Raw genomic sequence first — 12,271 nt, forward strand, 5'->3', positions numbered from 1 at the left:
CCGCAGGTGCGGTAGATAAGCAGAGCAGAGCAAAACCCGCAGGTGCGGTAGACAAGCAGAGCAGAGCAAAACCCGCAGGTGCGGTTGACAAGCAGAGCAGAGCAAAACCCGCAGGTGCATTAGCCAAGCAGAGCAGAGCAAAACTCGCAGATGCGGGAGACAAGCAGAGCAGAGCAAAACCCGCAGATGCGGCAGACAAGCAGAGCAAAGCAAAACTCGCAGATGCGGTAGACAAGCAGAGCAGAGCAAAACCCGCAGATGCGGTAAACAAGCAGAGCAGAGAAAAATCCGCAGATGCGGTAGACAAGCAGAGCAGAGCAAAACCCGCAGATGCGGTAGACAAGCAGGGCAGAGCCAAACCCACAGATGCAGTAGACAAGCAGAGCAGAGCAAAACCCGCAGGTGCAGTAGACAAGCAGAGCAGAGCAAAGCCCGCAGGTGCGGTAAAGAAGCAGAGCAGAGCAAAACCACAGGTGCGGTGGACAAGCAGAGGAGAGCAAAACCACAGGTGCGGTAGACAAGCAGAGTAGAGCAAAACCCGCAGGTGCGGTAGACAAGCAGAGCAGAGCAAAACCGCAGGTGCGGTAGACAAGCAGAGCAGAGCAAAACCCGCATAAGCGGTAGACAAGCAGAGCAGAGCAAAACCCGCATAAGCGGTAGAAAAGCAGAGCAGAGCAAAACCCGCAGATGCGGTAGACAAGCAGAGAAGAGCAAAACCCGCAGGTGTGGTAGACAAGCAGAGCAGAGCAGAACCCGCAGGTGCGGTAGACAAGCAGAGCAGAGCAAAACCCGCAGGTGCGGTAGACAAGCAGAGCAGAGCAAAACCCGCAGGTGCGGTAGACAAGCAGAGCAGAGCAAAACCCGCAGGTGCGGTAGACAAGCAGAGCAGAGCAAAACCCGCAGATGCGGTAGACAAGCAGAGCAGAGCAAAACCCGCAGAAGCCGTAGACAAGCAGAGCAGAGCAAAACCCGCAGATGCGGTAGATAGGACAGGGCTCTGTTCACATGGAACAGACTGGAAAACACAAGAAGATAGCTGGAACACAGGAGTTAGATACGGAGGAAGGGAAACCGAACGAGCAGAACCAGATACACAGAAGGTACTTGCAATGAAGAAGCGAGTGGACACAAAACTCTTAAACAGAAGTACAGAGACAATGAGTTGGAGTTAGGTGCAGGTTCAGATACTGCAGGTAAAGGGAAAGGTACAGACATAGAGAAAAACAGGTAACGGGCTAGGACACAGTTCAGACAGAAACTGAACCAGGAATTAGATACAGGAACAAGCCTGGGAACTCAGCCCCCAGGGTGGCGGAGACAGACTAGAAGTCACAGATACAGGTAGCAGGCCTGGGTATACAGCCCCCAGGGGCGGAAACAGACAAGATACAGGACAGGACCTGGCAACTCAGTTGCACAGAACAAACTGAATGAAAGTGTTGCTCAGGCCCCTCCTACTGGGTGGAGGGGGTTTAAGTATCCAGTGACTCACAGCAATAGGCTGGGGACGCATTAGGACTGCGCACAGTGCAGCTTTAAGAATCAGGAAGCAACAGCGCCGCCGCCCTAAGCCAGCAGACAAGAGACATACAAACAGCAGGCACTGGAGCAAAGAGTGCAGCCTGGCCGGATAGGTAAGATTGCGGTCTTGCATGGTGGGAGGTGGTAAGTCATGCAAGCACGCCGCCAGGGATGTTACACCAGGCACTGCTCATCACCTGCCCAATACAATCCCAACAGTGAAACATGGTGGTGAAAGCATCATGCTATGGGGGTGTTTTTTAGCTGCAGGGACTGGACGACTCGTTGCAATTGAAGAAAAGATGAATGCGGCCAAGTACAGAGATATCCTGGATGAAAACCTCTTCCAGATTGCTCTGGACCTCAGAGTTGGCCGAAGGTTCACCTTCCAACAAGACAATGACCCTAAGAAAACAGCTAAAATAACAAAGGAGTGCCTTAAGAACAACTCTGTGACCATTCTTGACTGGCCCAGCCATAGTCCTGACCTAAACCCAATTGAGCATCTCTGGAGAGACCTGAAAATGGCTGTCCACCAACGTTCACCTTCCAACCTGATGTAACTGGAGAGGATCTGCAAGGAAGAATGGCAGAGGATCCCCAAATCCAGGTGTGAAAAACTTGTTGCATCATTCCCAAGAAGACTCATGGCTGTACTAGCTCAAAAGGGGGCTTCTACTCAATACTGAGCAAAGGGTCTGAATACTTATGACCATGAGATATTTCAGTTTTTCTTTTTTAATAAATTTGCAAAAATTTCTACATTTCTGTTTTTTTCAGTCAAGATGGGGTGCAGAGTGTACATTAATGAGAAAAAAATGAACTTTTTAGAGTTTACCAAATGGCTGCAATGAAACAAAGAATGAAAAATTTAAAGGGGTCTGAATACTTTCCGTACCCGCTGTATATCATTATGATCACTATATATAACTTATATACTTTTTGATACTTACTCAGGTTGCTGATTTTTGCTCTTATTCAGTGATTGACAGCTTTCCCTAAATAACTGCACATGCAGAAATAACAGTCAATCATTAGTAGGACCGCCCACTGGACTATACATACAAACACCAGGGATTTCAATGAATAAATAAGGGTTATACTCAATCTTTTCAAACAAACGTATACATCATTTTGCTCAGCTTTTTCTTCTCTATATCATGCTGTTCACAGATCAGACTGCAAGGACAGCATTATAGATTCCCTTTAAGCTGCAATTTCTACCCCACAGAGCAATTATTTTTATATTTTGTACCGATGAAGCCAGGACAGCTCTATACAATTGGCTCTATTGCTGTAGAATACTTCTGTGCTATACACCGACCCTTCAGTAGGTACAGTCAGTCAGGGAATAATTTGCATAATTTTGGGAGGAATTGTATTATAAGTATTTTCTATTTTCATAATTCTATGCTATACATATGTGTTTCTAAAAGAGAAATCCAGCCAGCATCCCTTTTCTGACGTGTCATACAGATTTGAAAGATTTCCTGGCTCCAGAAAATCAATGGCACTTAGCTCCAAACGTTATATCCGAGATTTCCACTGACCGATCCTACTGTAATTGTCCGTCATGTTTATATGACATTTCAAACAAATGGTTCAAAATTGGATTTCCCCTTTAAATAAGTAATGGCGGCACCTAAGGAGAGGGGTTTGATAGGGCGAAAAAGCAAAAATTGCCCTTTTCATTGAAATGCTTGCATTCGTGTTTTCTTTGAATGCTTCTTCCGATAACACATACACTTCTTGATGGCACATCTTTATCAGTGTCTTGTGATGGCTTTAATTCTATTGTGATATATCAATTTGTCAGAACTTTAAAATCCAGACTAGGCGTAGAAAACTGAAAAGATTGATCTCTAGTTAATGAAGGGAATATGAGGGGGTTGTGAGGGAAGGACGCTAATTGTAAATCCAACCCACGGTACTTTATCAAGTATCAAACAGCAATATTCATACAGCTGACATTTAGTGAGATCTTACATGGAAAACGGCAATCTGCTCCCGATCCAAAGGCTTTGTTACTGAAAGCTGTCCAGAAATGGGACTGATAATGAAGACGCCGATGGGTGGTTGGTCGGCACCCGGACCCGTCACGCTGTATCGCAGGGAAAGGCTTTTATCACGATCAGACCTGATCTATGGATCAAAAGAGTCAAATGAGTAAGAATATTCAAGAAAACAGCTAAGAAAAAAAGAAGAAAAGAGAAATTCCCATTTCTGACATTCACATTGCATCAAAAGTCTAGACCATGTTTTATATTTCAGCTGAGGGTGGGGGAGAAATACACATAAAATATTAATAAGAGGCATTACTCCTGGGACCAGAAGACAAATCCGTCAATTTGAGTGGTGAGTCACCATTTTTTGTCTAATAAAAATTCCTTCACTATCACAAATTTTTAAAAGTCCTGGAAGAAAAACTCTTTAATATAATCTTGTAATAGAAACTTTTTTCCTTTAGAATGAGTGCCCTTTAGTGCCCTGAATGCAACTAGCAAAGTAATAGAAATTTCATTCCGTCAGCCATGACTGTACTGGTATACATAGATACTGTATGTTAAAGGGAATCTGTCTCTAGGTATTTACTGGTATCTAAGTGGTAAAATTAGCGACATGTTAAGCATGTCACCGTGAGGAGACTTTTAATCCTTTAATTAAGGAATGCGCCGCTGGGAAATATGCAAATTGTCTTTTCAGAGAGGAAGAGGACCAGAACTCTAGTGCCACCTACAGGAAGTAGCAATCCTAAAAGTTAATAGTGACCCTTTAACGAGGGTCACTAAAGGCTTGCTAAAGAGTCACTAATGACTTTTAGGATTGCTAGTTCCTGTAGGTGGCACTAGAGTTCTGGTCCTCTTACTCTCTGAACAGACAATTTGCATATTTCCCAGAGGAACATTGCGGCTTTAAAAGTCTCCTCACCGTGACATGCTTAACATGTCGCTCTCCGCATGGAGAAATGTTACCCCTTAGATACCGGTCTGATGCCTCTCACCCAACCAAACCAGAACCCAGAATTACTTAGCACTGACAAGGGGCAGTACCCCGAAACACAGTGTCTGCAAATTGAGTTTCTGGTTCTGGCTTATATCCTATGTCATGTGATAAGGCTCGTTAAAGCTTTTAGGATTGATACGTCCTGCAGTTGGCACTAGAGTTCTGGTCCTCTTCCTCTCTGAAGAGACAATTTGCATAGGTTTTTACTAACACGTCAGAGAGCAGAATGATGTGGGGACCGAGACCCTGATTTCAGCAATGTATCATTTCCTGAGCTACTTGCTGTTTTAATAAAAATCCCTGTTTTTTTTTGCTTCATTTCTAACAGTTCTCTGAATGCTGAGCTCTGTATAACCCTGCCCATAATCACTAATTGGCAGCTTTCTGCCCATGTGCAGTGCACACAGAAAGCAGCCAATCAGTGATGGGGTCGGAGTCATACAGAGCTCATGAATATGTTTGACTACCTGGCAGGAGGTTTACTAGTCCTCTAATAATAATATCCTGCTGATAAAACAGTGATTGCCACATAGTGACATGGGACTGTGGGCACCTACCCGCTCTCTCCAACTAGGGGCATCCTAGGATATCCCTGTACCTCGGATTACCCATGATGGTGGAGACGCCGGGGTCTTGTACCCTGCTGTGCTCCTATTTTAAGCCTTATCTGTTCGCTTTCCCACCCAGGGAGATGTGAGGCCGAAGTGTATTGGAAAACACTAACCAGACAGACAGGGGTTCACATACAGGGATAAAAGAAAACTACAATCATAAAAATACACTCACAAAACAACAAAGCAGGAAACAGGGGCGGAATAGGAGGCACATACTAAATGGGAGAGGAAAAGGATAAACACACAAACGAACTGCACGTAGAAATCTCCTGAAAAACTCTCCAACTGCCTACTCTAAACACTGAACTTCTCCTTCTAATCCAAACCAGGAAGTAGAACAACTATCACTGGCAACTCCCAAGTGCCAGTTGCAAGAATATATACCAGAGGGGAGTAACCAACACAGAATGGCTGATATAATTCAGGATAGAGAGCTCCAAGAGAACTGATTAATCCTTGCAATGACAGAGCAAGGAAAACCTGCTGTCACGGGTATGTCAGATGTGACAGACAGTCGCCCTGCAGTTGGTTGCAGAAAATCTCTTCGTTTGGCATTACAGACACCTTCTTAGCTGTTTCACTCTAGGACCCAGCGGCTACCTCCTTCCTGCTAATTGACACCCTGGCCTGGGTGTTTGAATAGTTTCACTTTGCAGCAGGAAGGTGCCGGTGATACTCACATGTATTGTGAATACTTGGAGCTCTCAGACTTCTATCTTCCTCTGTAGTGCTAGGAGGATGCTTGGAGTTATCTCTCTGAAGTCGGCTAAAGCTAAGCTACTTTTCCCCATGTTTGTCTCCCTTGTTGTCTTTAGTTGTCAGTGGGGATCGACTAGGGGATCATCCCCCTCTTCCCTTTCCAGGGCCAAGCGCTAGGAAAATACAGGGTTTAGGTTTGCATGCGGCTAATTGGTGAGGAACCAATACAGGGACGTTAGTGGAGACGGGGGTTATAACAGATCAGACTAGGAGGTATCCACTCCCCCCTTTCCCTATAATCTGGGCTCCCTTTCCCCCTTCCCTTTGTGTTGCATTTAGTCTTTCAAACACCTTGCGTGACACCAGCACTGTTTAATAGGGTGATGAAGCAGTTCTAATCAACTTCGTGTAACCAGACGCCATGATCTCCTTACCCTTCTCTGTTGTGGTATCCCCGTGACAGTGATTTTACCAAAAGTACAGAAATTAGCACAGTAAGTGACACATCGTTGGAATCAGGGTCTCTGCCACTACTTTATGCTTCTCTCAGATTAAGTGGTAAAAACCTGGTGAAAGATTCCCTTTAGCAGTTATTGTGTTTCGGCTACTTTACATTTTTTATTGCATACCGGCTTACTTAAAAAAGAACACAAAAAAGCAAAAACAAATTGTATGTTGTGTTTATACAAGCCTCTAGACATAACCCGATAACCAACATAAAGAGTTAAGTTCAGTTTACTTTAAGACAGTTCATCTGACTGTTGTTCACATTAGTTTTGGAGGCCAGTAAAATGATGGACATCATAGGAAAAACCCAATGGACCCCATTATAGTCAACGAGGTCTTTCCGGCACAGTTCATGCACATTATGTAGCAGATCCGGCACTATCATTATTTTCAATATTACAATGTTACTTTGTTTTTCCAGCTCGTTACTAAAAATGTATAAATTTATGAAGGAGTTTGTATGTTCTCCCCGTGTCTGAGTGGCTTTCCTCCGGGTACTCTGGTTTCCTCCCACACTCTAAAGACATACTGATAGGGAATGTAGATTGTGAGCCCCGATGGGGACAGGGATGATGATGTCTGTAAAGCGCTGTGGAATTAATGGCGCTATTTAAGAGAGTAAAATAGATAAAATAAATGAATACAAAAAATCAAAAATCCCTAAACAGAAGGACTGTCATGATCTGACCTTAATATTCAGGGAGCTGACATTTTTGTATAAAAGGTCTGATTTCAGATAGTGTCTCCCATATCAAAAGCCCACCATAATAAAGCAGATAACTGGCTGCAATGATTGGATCGCGGGGTAAAAGCTGCGGTTACTATGCCGCGGATCTACAGCAATAAACACAACTAATACACGCTTTCATGTTTATTTGGTGCTTTAGTTGCCTAGGAAATAAAAGAATAAAAGCAGCACGCAGAACACTTTTATGTCTTATTTCTTTTTTTTTTTTTTACTGGATCCTCGCGCATTTTTACTGAATTCATTAAAATGGAATACTGATTAGCTGGGGTTAATGATTGTGACACAATTGCCTTCACTGCAGAACATTTCATAGCCATTCCTTGACAATAATAAGAAATTATCATTTTATTATACTCTCATTTCCGTATTATTACATCAATGACGCCCCCTCCCACAGGGTGTCGTTCGCCATTATTGGAGCAGCCAAGGAACTGGTAAGGTCTATGTGAATATTGAAGTGTTGGGGGAATTTGCAGTATGCTATGAATGCACGCTGTTGATGGTTACTGGGGAAATGCTGGAAATAAAGTTCTTCATTTTAATACTCACTCGTACTAATTCCTGAGGAAATAATCCCCTTGAGTTCTCCGGAACGTTAATTGGTGGAATAACCCAGTCTCTCTTCTGTCGTTGTAGAAAGCCATTGTGCTTACGTTGTGGAGGAAAAGTAATTTCTCTGACTTCAAAAGAACCCTGCAACACAGGATTGAGAAGGTACAAGTTAATATTTCGTGTAATTGGAGAGGCCAGGATAAAACATAAGGGTAAAAATGTGAATTTCTAAAGTAACTGGAGTTTAAATATACGTGAAAATCGCCAGCTAAAAGCTTAATCCAATTTATATTCACGCTGAATTTTCAGAAAACAGATGGATCAGAGAAAGCGCGAGGCTTGTTCCATATAAGGGCCATTATTGATTTTCTGATAACGCTTGTGTGCCTAGTGGTTCCATTTTCCAAATAAATGATCTCTAGTTCAGTCTCTACTCAGCGCTCCCTTCACTGTTTGATACATGCATGCAATACAACCTGCGTCCATAAAAGATGTTCATTGCACAATAAAACACCTGCTTATAACGGCCATGCATCATTGTGATTCTACCTCTGGTACAATAGGTCGCGCAGTGCAGATAACTGTGCCATGCTGCTCATCTACCTCTCTGATGGCCCAGGCCAGAAAAGCCCAGGTAGCCAGACTTCTGCAGGAAGCCCCAGGCTGCTCAGGACTCCGAGCAGCAGCATTTCTTACTGTATATATTTGTTCTGTGCCATCATTTATTCCACATAATTATAAGTGGGAAATCTACAGTGCTAAGCTGGAACATAGGATATATATCTCTACGCTTAGTAGAAGAAAAACGTACTGTACACTAAGGCTATGTTCACACATTTGCTGCATTTTTTTATGCAAACTTAAAAGCGGGTTTTTACAGTACCAGCAAAAGTTATGAGATTTCAGAAATCTCATGCACACACATTGTTTTTTTTTCTGACTGAATTGGAAAACTGATGAGTTTTTGAAAATTGCAGCATGTCACTTCTTTCAGCGTTTTTTTCACCCATGGAAAGGAATAAGTTCAAAAATGCAGATATCAGGTTTTGTGCGTTTTTGGCGCAGAAAACTGTTTAACAACAGGCACTAAACCGTATCAGCATAAAAAATGCAGCAAAAAAACGCAGCAAAACCTGTTTTTTTAAGCTTCTTTACTGCCAAAGGAGCAGTGTTTTGCCTGAAGAAAAAAACGCAGCGAAAACGCAACGTGTGAACATAGCCTATATTTTATATTTACGCCCATAATCTCAGGAATCTCTAACTTGGAAATGTGAACAATACCTTCCTGCACTGCCAATCTGAATGCACAGAAAATTCTTTTATCAGTAACTTTGCTTGGCACAAAATACCTGACAAGCTGTCATCTCGTAACATGGGATTTAGTAACTTCCTTAACAGTAGTTTATTTTACACTGATTGTTCGCTGTACCTGGGTGATTCAATCTAAGATGATTCATTACCTAGTACCAAGTGTTTACCCTTGAAAAAAGCAACAATACTAATAAGTGAAACGCGCGTTGGGGACTCTCTTCTTTTTGGGGTAATTTGAGCATCTTCTATATGCACAATGGGTTTGCATGCTTATGATTTATTTGTGACTAGTTAGTGTCCATCACATTCATTTTATCCTCCTATGTAAATCCACTCCATAGTTGTAATAGTTTCCGCTTGTTATCCTATTACCTACCTATCTGTCTGTCTTTATGTCTTTACATTTAATATTTGTATTAACCTCTATTTGATAAATTAATAAATACACGATTAGCTTCAAATACTCCAGTTTTTTCTCTAGTACCTATAGAAGTATGAGGATGATGGAATAAAGGAGTTACTCCATAATAAACCGAACAATTTGCAAACCATATAGAGTGTACAGTATGCAAATATGTGAGGTATTGACAAGGAAGGAGGACTTCAAGATGGTCTGTAAAAAAGGCCTCCCTTTGGTAAAATTTGTCTGTTCTTTGGTTGTGGCCTTAAAGCAACAATTCTGGTCCCTGTTGCACCTCACTGCTAGCATAGCGACACTAGGTCATCAAAGATCTATTTTATTAAAGGGAATCATCATCAGGTTTTGCTATGTAATGTGACAACAGCATGATGTACAAACTGAGACCTCGATTCCAGTGATGTGTCACTTACTGAGCTGCGTGCTGTCATTTTAATGCAATTACTGTGTTTTTCTACTGCAGATCTAGCAGTGCTCAAATGCTGAGCCGTGTATAACCCCGCCCACACCACTGATTGGCAGCTTTCTGTGTACATTGTATATTGACATAAAGCTACTAATCAGTGGTGGGGGCGGGGTTAAAGAGAGAAGCAGAACTAGGAGGCTACACCTAGTCCTGGAGTGATAATCTCTTGCTGATAAAACACTAATTTTATTGAAACAACAACACACAGCTCAGTAAGTGACACATGACTGGAATCAGGCTCTCAGCTCCTACATCACCTGCTGACAGATTTCCTTTAACTATTCTAGAAAAGCTAGTGACTTATTATCATATGAGACCTGGTGTTGTCTGACAAGACTAAATGATCAGGGCACAGAAGATGTTACTGTGTGGATACAGGCAGAGAGACTCTTTATACAAGACACCTATAATCTTACCCACTGATACTCAAGACTGTGCTAAAGGGAATGTGAAGAGTGTGTGAAAGGAGAGGAGAAGGTGACCAGTGACATCACCTATTGGGAATAGTGGATGCTGTTGTATTTACTGAATAAGTTACATTTCATTGAAATTTTGTCTGTGGTGATAATAAGACTGCAGAAAAGTCTTATGTACATTACATGAAGTATGAATCTAGTATAAGTCCTGGTGACTAGTGTAATAACTGCAAGATTTCTGATTTTGACTTAATACAGTAATATGGAAAATTGAACAAAAAATCTATGTATTTTATAGGTCATTTTGGGATGTCACACTCCCTTTAACAAGTGCATTTTAAACCTCTGTCACAGATTCTGTAATTTCTACCAGAAAAAGTAGCACATGCTACGCCATTGTCTTCCAGTAGACTGACAGCCACCATGATGGAATCCATACAGTACCCATTATAAGTCAATAGGGTCCGATGTGCACTGTTGTTGTCCGCCACAAAACCTAAAGAGGACCTATTAGCTCTCCTGATATCTCTATTTGAGAACATACAGTACAGACCAAAAGTTTGGACACACCTTCTCATTTAAAGATTTTTCTGGATTTTCCTGACTATGAAAATTGTACATTCACACTGAAGGCATCAAAACTATGAATTAACCCATGTGGAATTATATACTTGACAAAAAAGTGTGAAACAACTGAAAATATGTCTTATATTCTAGGTTCTTCAAAGTAGCCACCTTTTGCTTTGATGACTGCTTTGCACACTCTTGGCATTCTCTTGATGAGCTTCAAGAAGTAGTCACCGGAAATGGTCTTCCAACAATCTTGAAGGAGTTCCCAGAGATGCTTAGCACTTGTTGGCCCTTTTGCCTTCACTCTGCGGTCCAACTCACCCCAAACCATCTCGATTGGGTTCAGGTCTGATGACTGTGGAGGCCAGGTCATCTGGCGTAGCACCCCATCACTCTCCTTCTTGGTCAAATAGCCCTTACACAGCCTGGAGGTGTGTTTGGGGTCATTGTCCTGTTGAAAAATAAATGATGGTCCAACTAAACGCAAACCGGATGGAATAGCATGCCGCTGCAAGATGCTGTGGTAGCCATGCTGGTTCAGTATGCCTTCAATTTTGAATAAATCCCCAACAGTGTCACCAGCAAAGCACCCCCACACCATCACACCTCCTCCTCCATGCTTCACGGTGGGAACCAGGCATGTAGAGTCCATCCGTTCACCTTTTCTGCGTCGCACAAAGACACGGTGGTTGGAACCAAAGATCTCAGATTTGGACTCATCAGACCAAAGCACAGATTTCCACTGGTCTAATGTCCATTCCTTGTGTTCTTTAGCTCAAACAAGTCTCTTCTGCTTGTTGCCTGTCCTTAGCAGTGGTTTCCTAGCAGCTATTTTACCATGAAGGCCTGCTGCACAAAGTCTTCTCTTAACAGTTGTTGAAGAGATGTGTCTGCTGCTAGAACTCTGTGTGGCATTGACCTGGTCTCTATTCTGAGCTGCTGTTAACCTGCAATTTCTGAGGCTGGTGACTCGGATAAACTTATCCTCAGAAGCAGAGGTGACTCTTGGTCTTCCTTTCCTGGGGTGGTCCTCATGTGAGCCAGTTTCTTTGTAGCACTTGATGGTTTTTGCAACTGTACTTGGGGACACTTTCAAAGTTTTCCCAATTTTTCAGACTGACTGACCTTCATTTCTTAAAGTAATGATGGCCACTCGTTTTTCTTTACTTAGCTGCTTTTTTCTTGCCATAATACAAATTCTAACAGTCTATTCAGTAAGACAGCTGTGTATCCACCACACTTCTGCACAACACAACTGATGGTCCCAACCCCATTTATAAGGCAAGAAATCCCACTTATTAAACCTGACAGGGCACACCTGTGAAGTGTAAACCATTTCCGGTGACTACCTCTTGAAGCTCATCAAGAGAATACCAAGAGTCTGCAAAGCAGTCATCAAAGCAAAAGGTGGCTACTCTGAAGAACCTAGAATATAAGACATATTTT

General features: G+C 42.5%; 1 protein-coding gene across 1 annotated transcript in view; it reads right to left on the reverse strand.

Annotated features, from left to right (window-relative positions):
• CDH2 (cadherin 2) overlaps window positions 1-12,271 on the reverse strand; it is a 326,031-nt gene that overhangs the window by 49,470 nt on the left and 264,290 nt on the right. The window contains exons 4-5 of the mRNA XM_073679198.1: window positions 7,642-7,785; window positions 3,508-3,663 (exon numbers count right to left, since the gene is read on the reverse strand). Coding sequence (XP_073535299.1) covers window positions 3,508-3,663; window positions 7,642-7,785 — 300 coding nt within the window. The remainder of the gene's footprint in view (window positions 1-3,507; window positions 3,664-7,641; window positions 7,786-12,271) is intronic.

Source organism: Phyllobates terribilis, unplaced genomic scaffold, assembly GCF_046119375.1.
Source record: "Phyllobates terribilis strain yellow unplaced genomic scaffold, ASM4611937v1 Scaffold_4__5_contigs__length_816908805, whole genome shotgun sequence".
NCBI lineage: Eukaryota > Metazoa > Chordata > Amphibia > Anura > Dendrobatidae > Phyllobates > Phyllobates terribilis.